This window comes from Leucoraja erinacea, chromosome 28 (genome assembly GCF_028641065.1).
Source record: "Leucoraja erinacea ecotype New England chromosome 28, Leri_hhj_1, whole genome shotgun sequence".
NCBI classification, from domain to species: domain Eukaryota; kingdom Metazoa; phylum Chordata; class Chondrichthyes; order Rajiformes; family Rajidae; genus Leucoraja; species Leucoraja erinaceus.
In genome coordinates, this window is record NC_073404.1 from 8,195,677 (window position 1) to 8,221,555 (window position 25,879).

A 25,879-nucleotide genomic window follows, 5' to 3' on the forward strand; every position below is an offset into this window, starting at 1 on the left:
ATTGATCAAATGGATTTGAAGCATACACATTATTCAACTGCACCCTAACTTCAGCAGGGCAAGATAAATGGACAATCCTGACAGAGCAAACAAAGACAATTTTCATTATATAAAGCTTCTATTTCTTTTGAAGTCACTTACTAGGAATTAAAGGGAAGTATGAATAAAATTGATAGCTGGAGGATAACAACTGACCGATATTTTTTCTCTGCAACATTAGACCATCACGCACATTATGAAAATGAAAGTAATTGTGAAATAAGCCCTTCGCTGCCTGCTTTCTCCATCATTTAATTATTGGATTTGATAATTTTGCATCTACTTTAACAAAGTTAGAATGCTAATTAATATTATCAGCAGAAGCTATAGTTTAAGTATTTGATTAACTTCTCCAGGCTATAGAAAAGATTACTCTAACATAATACAAAGTGCTAGAGGAACACAGCAGTTCAGGTGGAAGCAACATTCTGGTGGGTACGAGATTTACTCATCCAGTTTCTTTCACTAGTGGTTCAAAGGTTTCTTCATTATCACGTGCACCAAGGTACAGTGAAATACTTTTTTTGCATATAGATCAGCAAGACTATGACCATACATAAGCACAGTCTCCCGGTAAGTACAGAATGAACAGAACAACCCATATTCTATATGCAAGTGTTGCCATTTTACAGTCCCAGCTGCAGCTGGCCACAAAGGCCCGTTGCAGCCGTCGCCTCCATTTGGGTCATCCTGTGAATCGTCCTCCCTCTTCAGCCCTTGTTCACCAGGGACTGCTTCCTGCAGCCGACCTCCAGGGTGCGGATTGTTGGTGTCCCCGGTTCTTCTGTCCAGTGTCCGCCGCTGTCGCCGATTCCCTCCATCCTTCTCTCCGATTCACGGTCTTCAGGGATTCACTGGGCTTCCCTGTCTGTGTGGGTTCCTGGGTCTGTGGCTGGTAAGCCAGGCTTGCTGTTTGGATAAAGCTGCAGCTCGCCGGGAAGGCACCTCGCCACCCACGGCCCGCCAGGAGAGCTTCAGGTACTGGAAGTCTGAAGAGGGGCCTCGACCCGAAATGTCACCCATTCCTTCCCTCCAGAGATGCTGCCTGTCCCGCTGAGTTACTCCAGCATTTTGTGTCTAGCTTCAGGTACTGATTGATTATCCAAGTTCTCATTAGGCCAGTAACCTCTGACTTTAGTACAGTTTAGGGCTTCAAAGCTAACCAACAAAAAACACCGAAGCTGGAGCGTGGCAAACTCCTTGCTCGCCAGAAGAGGTTCTGCTATTATCCATTACAATCGTTTCACGCTTTCAAATCTTTATTTCAACAGCAGCATTAACTTTTGAACTATCTTTAATCAGACATTTTCTTGCACTAAATGTTGTACACTTTATCCTTTATCTGTGCACTGTGGACGACTTGATTATAATCATGTGTAGTCTTTTCCTTGACTGTATAGCAGGCAAACAAAAGCTTTTCACTGTACTTCAGTACACGTGATAACAATAAACTAAACTACACTAACCAACTTCCATTCATGAAGTGACCAAATCAGCTGCTACAATTTTATTGGCTGAAAACAAAGTTTAGTTAAACCGTAGCCAGTGAATTGCCCAATGTGAGCCAAGAGAAAAACAAATAAATATAATTAAACACCAATGAACAACTGGCAAAAGCCTGAAATATTATTCTTGATTAATTTCTCATATAATTAGATGTAAACTACGGTGAATCTCAGATTGTTACCATCAGTATATTTAGTCTATAACCTATCTTATCATCCAACCAACCACCCCACTTCCTCAATCTGAAGAGAGCCTCTCACAGAACACCCAAGTCAGTATCAAGATAAGGTCACTGCTTTTGAATGATTGCTATTGATTGTGATAGATGAAGCAGCAATGCCGGAGGCACAAGGTCACAACATATATTCTAAGAATTTGGATATAAATCAGATAAGGTTGAAGGATAATGTGATCTGGGATAAACACTTGCCATTTCAGACTGAGATACAAAGTTCAATCGATACAGTGCACTAATTTTCATTAAACTAAATGAAAGAAGCACAGGTCATTCTTCATTGCGAAATGGAATTTAGCATTTAGCTGTGGTATTATCTGTCCTTTTTGACCAAAGGTGTCAGAACAGTGATTACCTTTCTAGATTATAGTAAAAGCTGCTTACAAATTTTGATAAATAAAGTAAGACTTACATTTTTTCACCGATGATGCCTGATCCATGAAAGGATGGTTAAAGAACATTTCTACAAAACCAAAAAAAAGGTTTGTCAATATTTCTTCCTTGACGTTCTGTAATTCTGGAAGTTTACAATAGTCTCCCATTCCTGTGAGCAGATTTCAGTGAATAAATGCTGCAAACTATAAATGAGTTCTTAAACATTTGGCAAAAGGGTGCTGCTAAAATATTTACTTTCCAATGAAGTTGGAAAGGATTAAAGAATGAAGTTTAAAATTACTTTTTCCTATATAGAAATTGTAAGAACTTCCATTTTAACTACCAAGTTAATTTCAATTAAGAATATATGAGCTCTGATACTGGTAGGCAGGATTCTCAAAGAAAGCAACGTTATTCATGCAGGTGGGTTCCCACTATGCATGGCCTAAATGTGCCTGCATACAAGTTAACATGCAAGCAGTAAGGGTCCCGCTAGGACTTATCCCAACCCAAGACAAGAATAAAATCTATGGATGTGGGTGAAAATCTGTTTCTTCTCAATAATTATGTAAATCATAATGATGGCATATAAACTAATTTGTCAGTACGTTACAATATAGGCGCTAACTTTTATGTAGCAATTTTAACATTGCGAAAAAATCAAGCCACTCCTACTTTAAGATGCTCCTCAACAACTACCCATTGACCAACCTTTTGGTTACCTGTCCCAAAATGTGGTTTGGTGTCAAACTTTACTCCATAGTGTTGCTTTGGAATGCCTTCAGAGGTTTTCCCAAGTTAAAACTGGTTGATAACAAAGTTTGATCCAATGTGACCTTTCACGTCTTCACGAGGTTTAGGAAGGAGATTCCAGATCATGTAGTTCAGACAGCTGAAAGCATGGTCTCCATGATCAAGTGAAGACAATGGAAGATGCACAAGCCCAGAATTGCGGGACCATAAAGACCTTGGAGGATTGGAAAGTTGGAGGAGGTTTAAGGTCAAGGAGTTGGAAAACAAAGTCAATAATGTTAAAATGAAGATATCAATGGACAGAAGGGCAGCATTGATCCTGAGAGCACAGGAGTGACCAGTGAAATATTTTGAGATTCTATATGCAGTTGCAAGCAAGGTTTTCACTGTATCTGTGCTTCAAAATACTTGTGCATATGAAAATATTCTTGACTTTGAAGATCTTGAAAAAGTTCTTCATACCAGATGACCTGAAGCCAATCAAGCCAAGCAGGTAGGTTTAACAACTGAAGATCCAAGGGCAAAATACAGAAACATACAGGTTGAATTGACATCTGCTGAACCCACAACACTGCAGCTAATAATAACAGATGAGTTTTTAAAAAACTAACAACTCACCAAAATCCATTCTGTCCTTCTGGTTTCTCTGAAGCAAACTGAGTAGTAGCCCACCCAGATGAGCAGAAGTTTCACTGGGGATGCTGTTTGAGAAATGAATCAACATCACCAATTGAAAACAAAAATTAATTATTCCAGACCAGAAAGTAAAAAAAATAAGCACGTGGGCACTTTAATATAACTGTGGGGCAAATTAATGTTCTAAGTAAGGGTCACCACAAGTTATCACTACGCAACAATTATTGGTTAATTTCTCAGTCAATCAAAATATGCTTTCTCCCCATTTTAGAAAGGACATCAGCACCTGATTAGCGTTCTCCAATTAAATGGATCAATAAAAGCTGATGATAGCAAAGCTTCTGCCTTTAGATTTAACAGTTTTATGTAGAGTATGGAAATTCTGGTTTGTGGTAAAGAACTCCACACAATTTGATTCAAATGAACAAAATCACGTAGAAAGATCTCAAAGGTGGAAGATGCAAAGTATTGGAAAAACTCAAATGTTGCAGTTTGGAGAGTGCTACTTAAATGAAAGTTAGGGCATAATGCTGGTGGGAGCATTTACAATCTGCCTGCTCAATGGAGATGTTTCAAACTGTAATATCTTGGAGTTAGAGAATTTGACAAGTTTAACATTTTTAACAAAGGATAAACGACAGCAACATAATGTTAATTCGTGGGCTAACATTGGAGTAACTGAGCATTTCCCAATATGACTGGCTATCCAGCTAACTTGCAGATGTTTTTTGCTCATTGATGGGATACCGATGAACTGCATCATTGCAGCAAGAGACACCAGAATGGGTGAGCTTCACTCTAAAGGGCGATGATGGCTAGATCGGTGTTGGAAAGATGCCTGGAGGTCGGCTGGCGAGTTGTTTTGCCACTGGACGCAAAATCAAGATCAATATTTTTTGTTCATTCAAGTTCTGTAAACAAACCCGCAGACAATTCTTCCAAAACCATAACATAAAATTGGTCGACGTCCCATTCTTAAAATCCAGAGCTGGTCTGGTATTTTCCATAGAGACCCAACTTGTACTGTTCCCCAATCGCATTTGTGAGAAAAACAAAATGGTCCTTCACCAACGCCTAGGTTAACATTATTGATAAAAGAAGGAATGATAAAGTAGGCACCCACTCACTTGGGGACTAGACTCTTGTTCTTCTCATAGAAGAGCCTTAAATCCTGTGGGCTGTTTGCCTGCAAGAAAGAGATTCCAGTGTCAGAAGGTAAATTCTGATTTAGGTAACTCAAGAGGACAATACCATGAAAAGCAAAACACAAAGTTCTGGAGGAGCTCAGTGGGTCTGGCAGCATCTGTGGAAGGAATGGACAGGCGATACTTTGTATGGGAGCCCTCCCTTATACTAAGTATGGGGCAGCACAATGGCGCAGCTGGTGGAGCTGATGCTTCACAGTGCCAGCGACCCGGGGGTTTGGGGGGGGGTGTGTGTGTGTGTGTGTGTGTGTGTGTGTGCGCGCGCAGTGTGTGTGTAGGGAGTTTGCATGTTCACCCTGTGACAGAGGGTTTGCTCCAGGTGCTACGGTTTCCTCTCACATCCCAAAGACGTGCGGGTTTACAGGTTAATTGGCGTAGGTAGTAGATGAGACAGTGGGCTAACATAGAACTGGTCTGAACAGAGGTTGTGTGGACTTGGTGGCTGAAGGGCATGTTTCCATGCTGTATCTCTAAATGAAAAAGGATGCTGCCTGACCCACTGAGTCCCTCCTTGTGTCCACAATACCATGAAGATGCGTCACATATTCTACAATCTAAAACACTGATCAGTTTATCCAATGATGCACGAATAGCTATATTCATAGTCTGGTTACACGACCCACTTCTGATGTCAGTCAGTTGATGTTAATTTGCTTTATCCTGAAGAAGTGTGCAAAAATATTTTTAAAAGGTTATTTTATTCCTTTTTCTGCGGTGCACATGGTAATATAAAAATTTAATACAAATATTTTTTAGCCGCCTCATAAAAGTTGATACACTTATCAAAATATGTACTGTCATTCCACCTTACTGATGAGCAAGATAGCATCTCCCCTGCACACCAATGCACCTCACTAAACCAAGTATATCTTCAGCTACTGATGCTCTGTAATATTAATCCTTTCTCACTCCCTGCCTTGAGAGTATCTGCATCTTCTCGGGAAGGTGTTCTCAACTTATGTCAGTATTTTACAGTGAATGACCTCCAGAAGCAAAGCTGCCTGCCAAAAACACAAGATTAATTTGAATAACTGGCACAACGGTAACAGTCACTTTTTAGTTGCGCTTGAAGGGGCCATTTCTCTTATGCAAAATATCATGTCTCTTTTAACAACAAATATTGCTCTGCTCTACATTTGTATTGTTTTTCTTTGTCCCCATGAATTCAAATATAAAAATGTGGTCATTTTAAGTTATACTATTTCCAATATTCCCAAAGTATCTGGAAGTACCTCCCAACAAGACAAATTTAGTTTTGTTTTGAGATACAGCATGGCAACAGGTTCTTTGGCCTACTCAGTCCACGCCGACCGGCGATCCGCACACTACCCTACACACACTAGGGACAATTTACAATATTACCAAAGCCAATTAACTTACACACCGGTACGTCTTTGGAGTTTGGGAGGAAACCGGAGCACCCGGAGAAAATCCACGCAGGTCACTGGGAGAATGTACAAACTCCATACAGACAGCACCCGCGGTCATGATTGAACCCTGGTCTCTGGTGCTGTAAGACAGCAACTCTACCGCTGCACCACCGTACCGCCCCACAGATAATGGGATTTTGAAACTGTTTCCCACCAACTAGCCCAGATCACTTAAAAAAAAAGTCCAAATCAATAAATGGTATAATCCATTCATCTTCTTGGTACGTACCTGGAAAGGAGGCTTGCCAACAAGACACTGAAATACCACAGTGCCTATACTCCAGAGGTCTGCCTTGGCATCGTAGTGCTGTGACATGATAACCTCAGGTGCCTGAAACAAACCAAAAGAACAATAGTAGCAAAGAAGAACGAGTTCTTAAACATTATTACAGTCACCAACTTACCCTCAATTATGAACACCTGAAAAACCTTGCATCAGGTATAGTATGTTTTCCAATCGGAAATTACTTTCATGTCATGAATACATAGTTAATGGTTAAAGATTCGCAGATTCCCCTTTCATATTCTAATCATTTAATAATCTTGTGGAATATCTATTGCAATTTAGAGAAAAAAAAACTTTTGTTCATCATCCCTCAGATTCAGGAATAGTCCCACGTACATTGGAAAATAGAAAATGTAGCAATGTTTTACCAAGGAAGTAGAGCAAAGGAAAGTAGGGATCTGTAGCCAAGTTTGCCTAATTCCAGTTAATATACTGAAAACTATTATGGATGTGATAACCTTATCACAAACATATATGAAAATAATATCACTAACAAGATCAACACTTTTTGAACTGCGGTCAACAAATGCAAGAGGTTTTGTTTTGAGGATGTAAAGAAGATGGAAGATTAATTGGAATTCATGGATGCTCTGGGCATTTTAAAGGGCATTTTGTATCTCATAGAAGGTTGCTAGGCAAAATAGAGTAAAATGCTGAAAGGAGAGTGAGGATTGGTTGAAGCACAGAGACGGGGAATAAAGAGTCTTATTCACACTGGCAAGCTGTTACTAAGGCCCTCGTTCATTCGGAATCTGAATGAATCACTTAAATGCAAAGTTTGCTGATGCCAGCAAAGCCTGGTGCCGTTGTGAGCAGCAAGCAAAGAGTCTTCAAAGAGGCACGGGCATGTTAAGTGGGCAAAAAAAAAAAATGTAAAGTGAAGTGCACAGTTCAAAAAAAGTATTCAAGAAGGAACTGCAGATGCTGGAAGATCGAAGGTACACAAAAATGTTTAAGAAACTCAGCGGGTGCAGCAGCATCTATGGAGCGAAGGACATAGGCGACGTTTCGGGCCGAAACCCTTCTTCAGACTGAGTAGGGGGGAGAAGGAAGGAAAAAGGGAGGAGGAGGAGCCCGAGGGCGGGGGGGATGGGAGGAGACAGCTCAAGGTTTAAGGAAGGGGAGGAGACAGCAAGGGCTAGCAAAATTGGGAGAATTCAATGTTCATGCCATCCGGACGCAAGCGACCGAGGCGGAATATGAGGTGCTGTTGCTCCAATTTCTGGTGTTGCTTACTCTGGCAATGGAGGAGACCCAGGACAGAGAGGTCGGATTGGGAATGGGAGGGGGAGTTGAAGTGCTGAGCCACCAGGAGTTCAGGTAGGTTATTGCGGACTGAGCGGAGGTGTTCGGCGAAACGATCGCCCAACCTCTGCTTAGTCTCACCGATGTAAATCAGCTGACATCTAGAGCAGAGGATGCAGTAGATGAGGTTGGAGGAGATACAGGTGAACCTTTGTCGCACCTGGAACGACTGCTTGGGTCCTTGAATGGAGTCGAGGGGGGAGGTGAAGGGACAGGTGTTGCATTTCTTACGGTTGCAACGGAAAGTGCCTGGGGAGGGGGTGGTACGGGAGGGAAGGGAAGAATTGACAAGGGAGTTGCGGAGGGAGCGGTCTTTGCGGAAGACAGACATGGGGGAGATGGGAAGATGTGGCGAGTGGTGGGGTCACGTTGGAGGTGGCGGAAATGGCAGAGGATTATTTGGTGTATTTGCCGGCTGGTGGGGTGAAAGGTGAGGACTAGGGGGACTCTGCCCTTGTTGCGAGTGTGGGGATGGGGAGAGAGAGCAGTGTTGCGGGGTATGAAAGAGACCCTGGTGCGAGCCTCATCTATGGTGGAGGAGGGGAATCCCCGTTCCCTGAAGAGCGAGGACATTTCCGATGCCCTGGTGTGGAACGTCTCATCCTGGGAACAGATGCGGCGTAGGCGGAGGAATTGGGAGTAGGGGATGGAGTCTTTACAGGGGGCAGGGTGGGAAGACGTGTAGTCCAGATAGCCATGTGAGTCAGTGGGTTTGTAGTGTATGTCGGTCAGAAGTCTGTCCCCTGCGATGGAGATGGTGAGGTCAAGGAATGATAGGCAAGTGTCAGAAATGTTCCAGGTGTATTGGAGTGCCGGATGGAAGTTGGTGGTGAAGTGGATGAAGTCAGTCAGTTGTGTGTGGGTGCAGGAGGTTTAATCTAGAACGAGTCATTGCGTATGCCTGGCCTGCACTCATTGGAGTTTGGAAGGATGAGAGTTCTAACCAAGAAGGTTCACAGAATGACAGACGGGATAAGTACCCGAGACAGTTTATTCACACTGAAGAATCTGGAGTAACTACATGATCACTGGTCAATTATCTCAGGCTGGGACAAGCAGAAAGTCCTTTACTCATTGCGTTCGGATTCTTTAAAATTCCACTATAGGACTCTGAATGCTTGATCGCCCTGTAGATTCAAGGCTGATTAATTTCTTATATCAAAAAATATAGTGGAAATTGTAGATCAGATGAGAAGGTGAACCAGGGGTACAGGATTATCTCTGATCTTACTGAATCAAACAGCAAGACTAAAAGGCCATATGGCTTACTCCAGCTGCTTCCACATATGTTCAATCAATTGCCAGGATCCCCTGCAATAAACTGGCTAATTCATATCCTCACCATTTCTGTCATTTTTATAATTCTCTACTGCCCAGAGAAACATTACACATGCCCTGCAAGAATGAATAATCTTCGGTACATGATGTTTAACTCTCTGGAACCAAATGAGCAAAGGTATACAATGAGTGCGTAACACCTTCTCACAGATTTCTTGATACCCAAAGGGGATAAGGAGGCTTGAAAATATATACAAGCACAGAAGCACCTGAATGTAAAATCAAGTGCACAGAATTGCTTAATCATAAGGTAGAGTGGTACATGATATTATGCAATCTCCATCTGCTTAGACAGATTCTTTACTCACCATGTACATGGGTGAACCACAGAGAGTGGCAGCCATCATGTTACTCTGCAAATACCGGGCAAAGCCAAAATCAGCTGCAGAGAAATATAAAGAAAAGTACTGCAACACTTAAACTGATTTGAGCATTTTTTTTAAAAACAACAATAACTGTATTCATAGTCATAGAGTGATACAGTGTGGAAACAGGTCCTTCGGCCCAACTCGCCCACACCAGCCAACAATGTCCCAGCGACCCTAGTCCCACTTGCCTGTGCTTGGTCCATATCCCTCCAAACCTGTCCTATCCATGTACCTGTCCAACTATTTCTTAAACGATGGGATAGTCCCAGCCTCAACTACCTTCTCTGGCAGCTTGTTCCATACACCCACCACCCTTTGTGTGAAGAAGTTACCCCTTGGGATTCTTATTAAATCTTTTCCCCTTCACCTTGAATGTATGTCCTCTAAAATCCCCTACTACAACAACATTATTTGACCTGCACATTTATTCTTCTAATTCCCGTTGACTTTTTGGGGGTCTGTAGTACACCCCCAACAAGGTGATCATCCTTTACTTGTTCTCAGCTCCACCCATATAAGACTAGAGATATATTAAATAAAAACCCTTGCATTTTAGTTCAGTTAATATTTAACATCAGCATTTCAAGTACAATGAAAATGTGAACAAATACATAAAAATGATGAAAAAATAATGATTGCTGCATTAAAAAAAATAAAGCAATAACAAAGCTGCACATTTAAAGCAGCTTTATTCAAATCTGCTCAGTAAGCATTACCCTTTTAAGAAATCGGTCTTGAGTTATTGGACGGTGCCAGGAAATAAGCATCATGAAGCCAGATTTAAAAAAACTCAATTTGAATAAAAACAGAAAAAATACTGGAAATGCAAAGCCTGTCCAAGAGGACAAGTGAGTATCTTTGGCAAGTGACTTGGAGCTTTGTTAAAATGGAGACTTAAAATACAGTCTGGTATTTTAGTGAATCTAATATGGACCGAATTAGTCTGTTTACCAAATGATTGCCATAAGTGGAGCATGACATTGCTTAGTATTGGATGAGTGTGTTCTTTCCATCAGGGTGCTTATACCACCAACACATTCACACTTGCCGTTCAGCAAAAGTTGAAAATAACATGCTTGGAATTGTTCAGCCTGATGGATGAATTTTTGGAACATTCCATGGGAATGTATGGTGCAGCAAAGAATAAATAATTAAAATGCTTGTGCCAAGTTCTCACAGTAGATCTGGATCAAATCCCTCCCCCACTCACATTAATGTCAAACCATGTGTTCCTATTTTGTGATTTTAACAAAACGAGTTAATCCTCTTAAATATCTTGAGTACTCATGGGGGCCAGCAATACGGTATTCATAACTTTTCCCCAGAACCATTTGTCATGGGAGACAGCCTGGAAAGCAATGTCACAAAGTTGTTGGACCAGCAGTCTTGCTGAATCAGCAGATAATGCTAATGCTTTCCAGCAACAGCCATTCGACACGAAACAAGAGCGAGGTTCAAGTCTATTCCTCCTCATCCATGGGTCGTAAGCATTTCACAATCACAATCAGTTTTATTCGTCACATTACACATAAAATGCAAGTAAAATGAATTTGGCACCTTCTCGCTACATAGAACAGCCAGCTGGGCGGCACTGTGGCGCAGCGGGTACAGTTGCTGCCTCACAGTGCCCGAGACCCGGGTTTGATCCTGACCTCAGTGCTGTCTGTGTGTTGTTTGCAGGTTCTCCGTGACCCCGTGGGTTTCCTCCCACATCCCAAAGACGTGCACGTTTGTAGGTTAATTGGCCTCTCTAAATTACACCCAATGTGAGGGGACTGAATGCGAAAAAATGCGATCACATAAAACTAGTGTGAATGTTTGATCGATGCTCGGTGTGGACTCAGTGGGTGAAAGGGCCTGTTTCCACGCTGTATCTTTCAATCATCAGTCAGAACAATATGGCACATGATCAGGCCTTTGGCCCACAATGTCTGTGCCGAACACGATGCCAAGACCACCACTTATCTACCCGCACATAACTCATATCCCTCCATTCACTGCGTATCCATATACATATGGGTGTTTCCGTAAATACAACAGTGAAACTGAAGGTCTCCGAAACTTCTAGGTTATTTACCTAGGTAGACAAAAAGGCTGGAGAAATGCCGTTTTTTTTATGTAGTAATCCCATTATTTCATATCCTGTATTTTAAATAGTATAGATCATGGCGTGTATCCAAAATAATGAGATGAAGAAAAAATAAATAAATCTGTTTTTACAAAGAAAATGGTTTCTTGCCTTTTTTTGCACCATTTTTCAAGCAGGATTTCATCAAATCCTTAGGCTAATTTTTACCAGAAAGATCACATTAATTTTGCAATCAAATAACTCTATATAAGCCATAAGCCAGCTTTGTTCATGATTTTTATAATTTATCTGGTTTTCTGATGCCTAAAATTTTTGCTGCAAAACGTGAGTAGCTCACATTTGGTCACGTGTGAAATGTGTGATTTAAAAGCAGTGTAACCGTTTGTATATTTATTGTTTCTTTTCAATTTTTTATATTTTGTGTTTAAGCTTTCCATGGAAATACTTAATAATGAATAGAACTTGAAATCATGAAATAAAAATCTAGTTTGCTCACCTATTTTATCGATGACTAATTCTGTTGTCCCTCCTGTTTTCTGATCTGGTCAATGTGATAACGCTTTTTTTAAAATCGCGATTTAAAATGACCCTGACCTGAAGTATGGGCCTTATGGTAGGTTGCATGCCGACATTTTGCAAGGGAGCTTAGAAATCAGTATAAGAGATAGTATCCAAATTCTCAGGTTGTGGGCACTTTGAGCTCTGAAGAACGCTGTGTTCACTTTTTATTTGTTTGGAATCATTGGTTAGTAAAAATCTTTTTTCACTTTTTCGTTCTTTTCTCGTAAATGTTGTTTCGAGTTTACGATAGGAATGATTAAATTCCGTTAAGCTTTCATTGCTTGTTGCTTTGTTGTTGTAAAGTATGTACACTGTATCGAAACATCTACACATGTTATTGGTTCCGGGCAAATTTCGAGTAAATTAACATTGAATTCGATGAAAGGTTACTGTATTCTTTCTGATTTATGTATAGTAAAAAAGAAAATCATAAATAATTTTTCTCTCGTTTCCCCCCCCCCCAAATTTTGATCACAAATTTGCACAAAATTATCATAGGTAGGCCCATTTTTAATGATATGGTATTTCGTTATAATTCAATAACTTTCAAATTTGGCCACTCATGTCACAGGTCAGTACACTTATTTACGGAATCACCCATATCCAAAAACCTTTTAATGGCGCTAACATATCTGCTTAAAACCACCACCTCCAGCAGCAAGTTCCATGCGCCAACTGTGTAAAATAATTGCACCACACGTCTCCTTTACACTTTGCCCCTCTCACCTTAAAGCTATATCTTATAGTATTCAATTTCTCCATCTTGGGAAAAAGATTCTGACTGTCTACTATATGTATGCCTCTCATAGTTAATATTATTATTATTGCCTCTAGAATCATTCTTCCAAAGTGCTTCATGCTCCAAAGGGCATTCTCGTGCAAAACTGCAAAGGATACATTTAAAATATTCTGGTAAACCATAAATAGTACAATTCTTCGGAAAGGAGGTACAGGGGAACAACCCTTTGCACAGAGCGACTTTACAAAAAAGGTAGTAATCTTTCAGCTTTACCTATTTTGACACGAATGCCATTCAAATTAGATTTTTTCCGGTTAATGTAAGAAAGTAGAATATTCTGTGGTTTCAAATCGCGATGGATTATTCCCTTGTTGTGAAGTATTCGCATAGCAGCTGCAATCTGCTGGAGGAAGATTCTAATGGTGTCTTCACTAAGTGTTCCTTTGACTATTTGAAATAAAAAAGTTTTAATACAAACAATAAGGTACTGAGTTCTCATAAAATATGTTATTGAAGACACTATGGCTTCAGTGCCACTTACAGTAGTGTATATATTAAACTGGCTGAAACAAATAAAAATCTCAAAAGCAAAAACCTCAAATTATCACAAATCCAAAAATAAAATAAGCGATACATGTGTCAGTCAACGCCCATGGAAATATCAGAGGTAATGTTTTCAGTACGAACCACCTGTCTCGAAGATGGGGACAAATTTGAAACATTAACTTTCCTATTCTCTTCACACGTGCAGCATGACTTGCTCAATGATTGCAGCATTTCAGATTTTTCATAGTAAATGTATCATTTAGCACAATTTGTGACAAGTAGTGTACGTAATGCAGGGTAAGACTGAAGAAGTATTTCCCATTCTGCAGGACATGTGTTTCTGATCGCAAAGAGTAAATAAATTTGTGGAGACAGCACCTTTAACTCAACACAATAATGCATGATTTATAGGTTAACTTCTTAACCTGAAAATGCATTTGTCCTGGTGACCGAATGGTCTGTCCTAATAGTTATGCAATATTGCTTTATGGCACAGCGATCAGTTGTGAAAGGAAGGTAAATCCAGTAAAAATTTGATACTTTAGAGCTTACGAATTGGGCAAAATGGTGCCCTGTGGGTTATTTACTCTGTTGTTACTTTCTTTCAACCGATAAGATTACTTTAAGAACATATATGCTCTCGCATCATGGCATTCATTTTCGCAATATTGTGACAAGAAAGCAAACAAAATCCCTCAAAAGTCCTCAAAAGAGCTGTCACAAAAAAAAAAACTGTCACAACAATTACAACCTGTTATATTTTTAGGGCACTTTTTCTCCAGTCTCACATTTGTGAAAATTACACTTGAGGCTGCAGACTCAGATTAATTTACTGATCATATGTTGGGACCTAACTGGCATAACATGAAAGTTGGTGTATCGCCCAAATTGAATTCTTCCAATTTTGGTGACCTCTGCTTTCTCTCAAAGTAAAAGACTGGCTGCAGCATCTTGACACCAACTGTGCCATAGGATAAAGAGAACCCAGTGTACCGACAAAATGGTAAAAGGGAAACTGGTCAGGTGGTTTTCCTCTAACTCGGAAAACGTTACATTTCAACGTCACTGATCCCCTAGCTTCTCAAGTTTCTAATAATCAACTTCTAAACAGCATCACATACACAAATGTACAAACAGGGCAATGCTGAATTTACAACTTGCATTCTGATGAGAGCAGTAGCTATCATCCAATCGCAGTTTAGAACAGGAATTCTTTGAACACCACACAGGGACAGGAACTAATACATACACCTTTTATAATCAAGACGGTTTTAACTTACCTTGCAGATAATCTGCCAGGTCACCACCATTGCAGTACTATGTGGGAAATTAAAAACAAAAAGCAACATTATATAGTCAAGCCACAATTCTTCACAAACTTAAAATTAAAATATATTTTATTATTGCTTCATTTACAGTTTTCCCTTTAAATTAATTACCAGTTATAGATTCCCCCCCCCCCCCCCCAACTTCAATGATCACTATATTCTAACTAGAAATTATATTTAAATAATATATATTTTTAAACTTCAGATGCTGGTTTATCAAAGAAAACACAAATAAGTGACCTTTTGGGTCAGAACCCTTGTTAGGTCCCAATCTGAAACGTCACCTAATCGTGTTCGCCTGAGATGTTGCATGACCTGCTGAGTTATTCCAGCATTTTGTGTCTTTGTTTATCTTTAAATCACATAGGTAATTTTGCATTATGTGTTCTGGACCAAATAATATTTCTTGGTTGAATGGCGTATCGAATGTAAAATGGAACACCAGAGGTGACTACAGATAAATCTCCATCTTCACTTTAGCATGGGAAATTGCATGTTTCACATTAATATATACCACTATTAGTACCTTGGAAAATACTATCTAATTCAAATACTCTTGTACTTGGAAGCAAATCCCTATATAAGCTGGAAATCAGAAATAAAAACAAAACGTTGGCAAAGTTCAGCAGCTCGGGTGGAGAGAAAATAAGAAAGTTAACCCATTAGATCAATGACCATAGATCACAATTGTTCTTATGAACGATCCTGTTTCTCTCTCTCCTCTGATGCTGCCTGACCTGTTGTGTATTTTTAGTATTTTCTATTTTAGTTAACATCAGTATCAATACAATGGAATAAAATAATATTCCAAGTACAGAATATAATATTTGACATATTTATATGAATTACAGATGACGAAGCAAACAAAAAGCTCCCTAGAAGGATTTAAAAAGCAGCTGTATATAAAATTGGATTTAAGAAATGGCTTAAATGTTTTTGCATTGACCATACTAATGAAAGAAAAAGAAACAGTTGATATGTGCAAAATTCATATTGCGGCCATCGTCATGAGCAATAGCCTTAGAATTATTGTTTTTTTCTTGCTGATTTGAATGTAATGGTATATATTTTGAATTACTTTAAAATCAAGTTGTGTCAGTTTGCAAAGCACTAAAAGCCTCTCAATTTTCTACTCCGCCTGAAAGAAAGTAGGTGGCCTGTGTCCAAGCGTATGCGATGCCCCTTCTCAGACGTGAAACTGTTAACAATATTTACTTGCAAAGTAGCAGACATTGATGACTAATGGTGATGGTGGAATTCCTTCCCATTTCTTTCTCTACTGCAAATGCCATGACACATTACGTATATAATGCAGACATTGGCTAATTAACAGGCTAATCCTGAAAATGTAAATTGTGCAGTTAAAATGGGACCAGCTAAAGTGGATGACCAGAACTAATATAGCAGCAAAGATGTCTGAGTGGATAATTATGCTCACCAGATAGACAACCTTGTGGATGATGTGTTTGGGAAGGGGAGCAGTATGGACAAATCTAAAATTTTGTATCGGACTGCAGACTATTACATTGTACTGCAATTACAAATCTTTAGCCATTAAAGTTTTTTTTCACCACTTACCTCCATCACCAAATGAACAGAGTTTGGAGTCTCCTGAAATGATTTAAAAAAAAAGTAATTATTGACATGTGTAGCAGTTTTCCCCTGAAGGGGTGGAAAATGCTTACTCCTGAATACACAGCAGAGGAACAAATGCCACGGGAAAGTAGCTTACTTCAGTTGATTAAATATTTTAAACCACATCCGAGTACTGCCAAGCCAACTCCAAAAACTTCTAAAGGATAAGTATTTGTATTAAGGCCCACTAACAATACTGCGCAAGGATTTGCCCTGGCATGTGTTAGTTGGACTTGCCCTTGCACATTTAGATGAAATTATTTTTGCAAGGCAAGCTGCTGAATAGGCAAATTGATAATAGCTGTTAATTTTGCCAACAGTATGTCCCAGACTGCCTCCCTTAATTCAAAACATGAGACACCAATCTTGCAGTCATTGTGCTCTCTGGAATTCTAACAAGAAACTAACAACATACTTCTTCTGTTCAAATGTTCTGTCAGAAACTATCTAATGCATCAAAATAAATAGTGCAGAACGCCTCAAATACAGAGTGAGCAAGAAGATACAGCCATATGTTAAATGCGTGCTTAAAAAATGCAATTATTTTAAAAGGTGCAACGTTAAATTGATGTCTTTGTCACAAATATTTGTTTAAATGCAAACCATTCACATCTCTGCCACTTTGCACATCACTGCCTTTATTAGTCTGTAAATAAATGTGGTTATAAATGACGCTAGAAGCAGTAGAAACTCAGGATTGCATTATGGCAGGTGATATACCTCAACCAAATCTTGAGCATCAGCAAATGGGAAAAAAAGAGAATGTGTTATTGTTTCTCAATGAGTCCTCCTTCTGGAAAGGATAAAAAATGATCTAACAATTTTAAAAGTTAAATTCCAGAATGTTTGAATCTCAAACATTTAACCAGAACACCAATTTGTTCTATTCGTGAAATTTGCAACAGCAAAAATTCTATTTGGCTTCAGCCTTGGGAATGGATAGGAAAATATTGTTTCCATTTGTTTGTACTAAGAACAACTAAAAGACAAAGTGCTCATTTTATTTTCTGTAAATATAACCTTCCAGTGCAAAATTGAATACTATTAAATTTTGTTACGAAACTTTGTCATGTTTAAAATTCTTATAAAGCAGGAGCACATTATTTTTTTCTGTTTACAAGCATTAATGGCCTGCAGCAAAGCCTCAGTCGGAGAAGTGGGCAAAATACCAAAAACCAGCAGCTGGCAACCAACTATAAATATTCCCAGTGTGCATGCACATGATTAGTCACATGGCAGAAAGCACAAAGTTCTTCCTAGTATTGAAACTAAATCCATTCAGATCAAATGCCAGCAAACAGAACACCTATGTTATTTAAGGTAGACACAAACTGTTAGTAATTCAGCTGGACAGGCAGCATCTCTGGAGAGAAGGAATGGGTGACTTTTCGGGTCAAGACCCTTTTTCAGACTGAAGGGTCTCGACCTGAAACGTCACCCACTCCTTCTCTCCAGAGATGCTGCCTGTCCCGCTGAATTCCTCCAGCATTTTGTGTCTACCTTCGATTTAAACTAGCATCTGCAGTTCTTTCCTACACACTTATGTTATTTAGAGACACAAGGAACTGCAGATGCAAGAATCTTGAGAAAGTGTTGAAGTAACTCAGTGGGTCAGGCAGAATCGGTGGAGGAATTGGAGAGGTAATGTTTCGGGTTGGGACTCTTCTTCAGATTGTAATGTGTTCATTTGAAGTCTGCATCCCTAATTGTAACTACTAGATAGACAAAGTTAATGAATCTGTCAGAAACAAATGAATAAAAACAAATAAACTAAATGCTTTTCTTGTAAAATTACTGAACAAATGAAATCAAAACATAATATATTGTTCCATAGGGTCATGCAGCGTGAAAATAGGCCTTTCAGCCAACTTGCCCAAATGGGCCAACGTGACCCATCCACACTAGTCCCACCTGCCTACATTTGGTCCATATCCTTCTAAACCTATACTTTTCACGTACCTGTCCAAATGTTTTTTTAAACTTTGCGATAGTGCCTGCCTCAACTACCACCTCCAACAGTTTGTTCCATATCCCTACCACTCTGTGTTAAAATGTTGCCCTTCAGGTTACTATGAAATCTTTGCCCCTTACCATCAACCTATGTCCTCTGGTTCTTGATGCCTCCCCTCTGGGTAAAATACTGTGCATTCACCCTATCTATTCCACCCATTATTGTATACACCTCTATAAGATCACCCCTCATCCTCCTGTGCTCCAAGGAATAGAGTCCTAGCCTGCTCAACCTCTCCATATAGCTCAGGCCCTCGAGTCCTGGCATCATCCTTGTAAATCTTCTCTGCTCCCTTTCCAGCTTAACAACATGGTTCCTATAACAGTGTGACCAAACTGAACACAATACTGTAAATGTGCCCTCACCAACGTCTTGTACAACTGACCGTTCTCCCAGGGTTGTACAATTTCAAGGAAATTGGCTCATACTGGCTCAGGTGAGCAGTTCCAACACTCATTACCATCCAGGACCAAGCACCTTGCAATATTGGCAACCCATCTACCACACTAACCATTTATTCTCTCCATCACCCAATGGCTGCAATCTGTACCATCTATAAAATGCATAGCAGTTGTTTGCCTGGGTTACTTGACAGCAACTCCCAAACCCACGACCTTTACCTCCAAGGACAAGGGGGCAGGCTGGGTACAAATTCCTGCAACTCCCTCCCCATAGCAGTGTCTTCACCATGGGAGGACTTCAACATTTATAAACCGATCCAAAATGTCTCCTGTCTGTTCCCTCCCAGATGCCGCCTGACCCTCAATTCCTCCAGCACTTTGTGTTTTGCTCAGGGTTCCAGCATCCACAGCCCATAATGGCTGCATTTCTGCTCAGGGAAGCATTGTCAACACAATATTCTTCAACTTCATTCTTCAGCATCAATTACTTTTCCTCAAATCATAAGTTGTGCAGAAAAGTTCTGATTGACATTTCCAGTAAACAATCACTCATTGCAATCGCTCCACTCTTTTAAACCTCTACTCCAACAGCAGAATCATTATTCCCTTGATCATGTATCTGTCCACAGTGAACGACTCGATGTAATCATGCGTAGTCTTTCCTTTGACTGGTTAGCATGTAACACAAAGCTTTTCACTGTACCTCGATAATAAAACAAAACTAGATCAATTCATAACAGATTAAAATTACTCATTAATGCTACTAAAATTCTAAAATACCTTTTGGTTGGGTCTGAAAACTAGCTGTGAATAACAGCAGCGTGAATGCACCAGATAACAACTGTGTCAAATGAGAAAAGGCCAGCAAGCTGACTTTGAGTAAAATAACCATTGTCAAGTTCTTAACTATCAGCATCTTGGGTATTACCCATGTCCAGAAACATGAACAGATCTGTCTGATAAATATTGTGGTATCAAAAATATGGCAAAGGCCTCGATGCTCAGTAACAAGCAGCAAAATCCTGGCTCTTCACACTGATCTTCCCCTGCTCACATCGGGAATGTGCTGGAATACTTCCCAATTCCATAAAAGATGTAGTTGTTAAAACAGAAGAGGCTTGATACATTTCTGAAACCAACAATTGGCTGCCTGAGACGATTTTGAAATCTTCATACCGGAGGTAACGGGGGGGACTGAGACGTGCATACAAAATTATGAGAGACATAGATGGTGAATACAGGACCGTTCTCCCAGGATGGAAAAATCAAATACCAGAGGGCACAGCTTTAAGGCGAGGGGCAAACTTTAAAGGAGATGTGCAGGGCAAGTACTTTTCCCCAAACAGAGGAACATGCAGGCGGTTTAGAGTTGGTCTTCGCATAATATATGGCACAGACATTGTGTGCCAAATGACCTGTTCTTGTACTATACTGTTCTATGTTCTATTCTACCCTCCTTGATCACCAACATACCAGGTTGAAGTGCAGGCAATTTATATGAATTCCATCAATGCTGATTACTTTAAAAACTCTCTAGCAATCTCGACCACTAATGAAGGAGGGGGACAAAGAGCACAAAAATAAAGAAATAACATCACTATACTAATCCCAATTACACACCATCCAAATACATCATACATTGCCATCCATTTACGGCAGGAGATTAAATATTCTGTAACTCTTTACCTACTATATTCGTGGAAGCAGAGAATCTAACATTTCAAGGAGTAAACACATTACAAGGTTTTCACTAAGCTGCCATAAATGCATCCTTGTCCTTAGCACTGAATTCAGAAAGCCAATGCATTGATTAACAGCGGTCAAACATTAAATGCACTAATTTTTCAAAAATGTTGTCTTCCACATGCACCTCAATAGCTTGTACCCAGCTGTTGAAAATGTGTATTTATTCCAATCTTCACCTGGTTGATCGTCCTTCATCCAAATTCCAACCTTTTCAAAACGTAGTTGCTAGCATCGCACCCAAGCATGCATGCCACGATACCCATCCTCTAGGTAGGCAACACAGTGGTGCAGCAGGTAGAGTAGGTGTCTTGCATCTATATCAAGGCTCAACCCAGGCATTAATGCTCTCACTGTGGAGACTGTACTCCCTATGACCACGTGGGCTTGCTCCAGATGCTCTAGTTTCGGTCCACATCACCAAGATGTATGGGTTGGTAGGTTAATGGGTGACTGTAAACTATCCCTCGAGAAGGTATGAAAATCAAGGTGGAGATGATGGGCAATTGAAAAGAATGGATCACGGGGAAATAAGTGGGGAAAAAAAATATTGACTGAATTGCCGAGAAGTTGGCAAGGACTTGACAGACCGAATGGCCTCCTGTATTATGGGAGAACGGGACCTACTATTGGCTTCATTGGTTAAACTTACTAGTCGCTTTCAGAGTTATATTTTGACTTCTCTGTCTTAATGTGCATGTTCTCCAAATACCTCTTTTGTGAGTCAATTATTTGATCTTCCAATTCTAATGTTATAGATATTACCAGACTGACAAAGGGAATTGGGAGCACAATTAAAAAACCTTGATAACTGTGCCAAATGTACAGATTGCATTTTTTGAGAAACAATAATATGTGCCATAATGGGGAAACAAAGTACTTTTGTATTTGTCTTTATAGCTATTTCTACCAGCACCCAAATATCTGCCAAAAACTCTCACATCAGCTGCCAAATAACTGTAATTTACGAACAAGAATATCTAACCATTATTTATTTTCTTTCATCCTCCAGTGTTTCTCGATTAGACTGATTGTAATACATTCTGGTCCATTTATTTTGTGCTGAAGTATTCCAGTGGATCATCGGTTTCACCCATCCAAGGTTTTCATGTGTGACGTAATATTTCTCAACTGCACTTTTCCAGATAACTAAACATATTTGCAAAGTCAAACAAGAAGGACATTAGAACAATGTCATACAATCACCCTTGGACAAACTGATTGCCAGCAACCTTGCAGGACTCTCATCAACATTGGTACTGAGGTCCAAGTTAATGTAGGAGAACAAATGTAGAAAATTATATTTCCAAAGTTCCATTTGAAATCCACTGATCTCATACAATATGGAGTCATAAAAGTATTCAATGGGCTGGGGAGGTTTATCTTAAGCAATGTTCCAAGCTAAATCAGACTGTTAGATTTGAGCCAGAGGCTCAATTTTTATAGCTTGTCTGTAATTATATATATCTCCCACAGAAAGCATTGGCTTCCTCCATGATTAAATGTGCAGAGTATGGCAAAAATAAAGGAAGAATGGATGAAACAAGACATGGATGATGTATTTACTCATTTTCAGGGACGTTATAATTAATAAGCAATTTAGTGTTTGCAACAAATACCTGCTTTTAATGAAGGTAAACAAAAATGCTGGAGAAACTCAGCGGGTGAGGCAACATCTATGGAGCAAAGGAAATAGGCAACGTTTCGGGTCGAAACCCTTCTTCAGACTTTTAATGAACTCTGTAATCTTGAAACAGATTGATGATCATTTTCCTACTAACACCAATACGACTAATTTCTTAAGTATTATGGCATTTCACCGCAAGACTAGAGCAAAGCATGAGTTCAAGGTTTCCATCAGAGGAAGCTCGCAATTCCTATCTAATTACATAGGACAACACAGGACTAAATATGCAAAAATGTGCAAAATACTATTAATTGGCCTGGTGAGAATCAGTTGATCTAAAATTATACCTCCCCATTTTTTAACTAGTTTCAATGTATAAAGGAATTCATTTTTAAAGGGGAAGAACAGCTTTACTGATGGGAGAAAAAATAAATGCACATCTTTGCAAGAGATTATTACAATGTCAGCAAAATATTTATATGCTTGTGCCAGCTAAATTTCACATCCAGAAGAGCCTTAGTTTTCTAAATTTGTCACTTTAGAATGATTTGTTTTGCAAAATGCAAATTTCTCCAGCTCCTTTCAGCAAAACTATTTTATGAATAAAATAAGATTGGAAAATATTATTGCAAGCTTGAAGATGCGGATCAGAAGTAACAAGGCAGGTGAGCTATCCAAGGAAAATAACGAGCAAAGCCTCAAATACTACAGGACTTTCATGTAGTTCAATCCTGAATTTGGGTGCTGTCAATGTGGAGTTTGTACATTCTCCCTGAACAACCTGATGCTCCGGTTTCCTCCCACATCTCAAACCTGTGCTGGCAGGTTAAAAAAGCTACTGTTAATAACTCACAAGTGCAAGTAGATGCTAATGGGATTGTTCTGCTGGGGGCTGATATGGAGGGAACTATGAAAATCTGATTGTAGCTTCACCTCTGTATTCCTGACAACCTGTAGTAACCTTTCACCTTGCTGCTTAACAAAAATCCACTCTCCTCTGACCTGAAAATATATTCAATGACCATTATTCCGCCACATTTTGGAAAGTTTCACAACTTTCAGACAAAAAGACTCATATTTTTCAGAAATGGGCAATGTCTTATTTTTAATCAGTGACCTCCTAGTTCAGCATTCTCCCACAAGAGAAAACACAACCTCCACAGACAGTCTGTTAACGCTCTTCACAATCTTATACATTTGAACAAGTCCTTTATTCTAGATTCCAGGGGATACAAGCTTTGCTTTCTAATGCTTTTCAACGGAGGTACAGCGGTAGAGTTGCTGCCTACCACGCCAGAAGCCCCGTGACATGCGTGGGGCTTCTCCGGGTGTTCCGGTTTCCTCTCACATTCCAAAGATATGCAGGTTGTAAGTGAATTGTCTACAGCACGGAAACAGACCCTTCGGCACACTGAGTTTGCACCAACCAGCAATACCCACACACTAACACTATCCTACATGTACATGCTCACCATAGCACAGAGTCTGCCTTGTTGAAGGTACACAATGATCTACTGCTCACCGTTGACTCCGGCGACTGTGTAATTCTGCTCCTTCTTGACCTCAGTGCAGCATTTGATACTGTCGACCACACCATCCTAATTGACCGTCTCCAGTATGGGGTTGGTATTGATGGCACTGCCCTGAGCTGGTTCATCTCCTAGCTCAAAGGTAGGAGTTTCTCGACTAACATAGGCAACTCATTCTCCTCCCCAGCTAATCTCTGCTGTGAGGTTCCACAAGGTTCCATCCTTGGCCCCATTCTCTTCTCCCCTTAGGACAAGTCATTGAAAGGCACGGCATTTCCTTCCATTGCTACGCAGACGACACCCAACTCTATCTCCCCCTGAAGCGCAAATACCAATCAAATCTGTTTAACCTTACCCACTGCCTCGAGGATATAAAGTGTTGGATGGCCCAGAACTTCCTCCAACTAAACGAGAGTAAGTCTGAGGTCATCCTTCTCGGCCCCTCGGACTCAATCAAAATGATAGCAGGCAGCCTTGGAAGCCTTACCCCACTACTCAAACCTCACGTCAAAAACCTTGGCGTGATATTTGACTCAGCACTGAAATTTGACAAACAAGTCTATGCCGTGGTAAAAGCTAGCTTCTTTCAGCTTCGGACAATAGCTAAAATTAAAAAAAAATCCTCCAGTTTGATGACCTGGAAAAGATCATCCACACATTCATCTCCTCCCGCCTAGATTACTGCAACTCCCTTTACACTGGCATCAGCCAATCTTCCCTGTCCCGCCTGCAACTGGTCCAAAACGCTGCAGCGAGACTCCTGACGGGCACCCGAAAAAGGGACCACATCACCCCGATCCTGGCCTCTCTCCACTGGCTCCCCTGTGCGGTTTCGTATAAACTTCACGATTCTCCTCCATGTCTACAAAGCCCTCAATGGGCTTGCCCCCACCTACATAAAAAGTCTTCTCACCCACCACTCCACCTCCAGGTCCCTCAGATCGGCCGACTTGGGGCTGCTGAATATCCCGTGGTCTAGGCATAAGCTCAGGGACGACCGCGCCTTTGCGGTTGCAGCCCCTAGACTGTGGAACAGCATCCCCTTTCCCATCAGAACTGCATCGACTCTTTTAAGTCAAGACTAAAGACTTGTCTATACTCACAAGCCTTTCCTGACGTCCACTGAGTGAGGGCTACATGTATATAGTTTGTTTTGTTGTGCTACTCTTATAACAAATGTAAAGCACTTTGGCCAACGAGAGTTGTTTTTTAAATGTGCTATATAAATAAATGTGACTTGACTTGACTTGACAAGGGACAATTTTACATTGATACCAAGCCTATGAGTCTAAAAACCTGTACATCTTTGAAGTGTGGAAGGAAACCGAAGATCTCGGCAAAAAACCATGTGGTCATGGGGAGAACGTACGAACTCTGTACATACAGCATCCATAGTCAGGATCGAACCCGGGTCACTGGCGCTGTAAGGCAGCAAATCTACTGCTGCACCACCGTGCCACCCAATTGGCTTGGTAAAATCGAAGGTAGACACAAAATGCTGGAGTAACTCAGCAGGACAGGCAGCATCTCTGGAGCGAAGGAATGAATTAGGAAAATATATTTCTTTTGGACTGGGAAATTGTTACAAGGGAACAGGATCTGACTAGTAGAACAGAAAAAGGCTCACTCGTCTGTTTTTGTTACAAATCAATTTATTGGCAAGAGGACAAAAACGATACTTGGTCTTTGTATGCGCGGGGTCTGTTTTACAGCGGCGCACCTCTTTCTCTCCCTGCCTCTGTCCGCAGCACTGATCCCGATTCAACCCGTCAGTGAACCCCTCTCGTACATGAACTACCTTATGGCTCACCTTATGCCTTTATACAGGAAGAAATCAGCCGTTGAAATAACCGCAGGCAAGTCCGGGCCAATGGCGCTGCTCTCAAATTCAAACTGCACCCAATGGCAGGGGACTTCATCCGAGCAAGACTCCCCCGCCACCCTTTGGAAACAAAGCGCTACCGGCCGCAGACTGGCGTGCAAAGCAATACACAAAGCGCTAGACTTGTCGCGCAAAAATAATACACAGGCTACAGACTTGCCGCGTAAAGGTTTAAACAACATCCGATGATCCCCAGGTCACATCACTGAGGATCCATCCCAGTGCATCTAGAAGATGTATATTTTTCACACTGAAGTCCGGCTCAGCCAGTGGCACCTAGGAAAGACTGTGTGACAACCAAGAATAGTTTGG

General features: G+C 40.5%; 1 protein-coding gene across 7 annotated transcripts in view; it reads right to left on the reverse strand.

Annotated features, from left to right (window-relative positions):
* Window positions 1-25,879, reverse strand: part of ulk2 (unc-51 like autophagy activating kinase 2) — a 92,916-nt gene that overhangs the window by 41,574 nt on the left and 25,463 nt on the right. For all 7 annotated transcript variants that reach the window (XM_055657639.1, XM_055657642.1, XM_055657636.1 and 4 more), the window contains 8 exons: window positions 16,318-16,350; window positions 14,692-14,728; window positions 13,139-13,312; window positions 9,417-9,490; window positions 6,409-6,510; window positions 4,672-4,730; window positions 3,527-3,609; window positions 2,193-2,243 (listed from right to left, as the gene is read on the reverse strand). In XM_055657639.1, coding sequence (XP_055513614.1) covers window positions 2,193-2,243; window positions 3,527-3,609; window positions 4,672-4,730; window positions 6,409-6,510; window positions 9,417-9,490; window positions 13,139-13,312; window positions 14,692-14,728; window positions 16,318-16,350 — 613 coding nt within the window. The remainder of the gene's footprint in view (window positions 1-2,192; window positions 2,244-3,526; window positions 3,610-4,671; window positions 4,731-6,408; window positions 6,511-9,416; window positions 9,491-13,138; window positions 13,313-14,691; window positions 14,729-16,317; window positions 16,351-25,879) is intronic.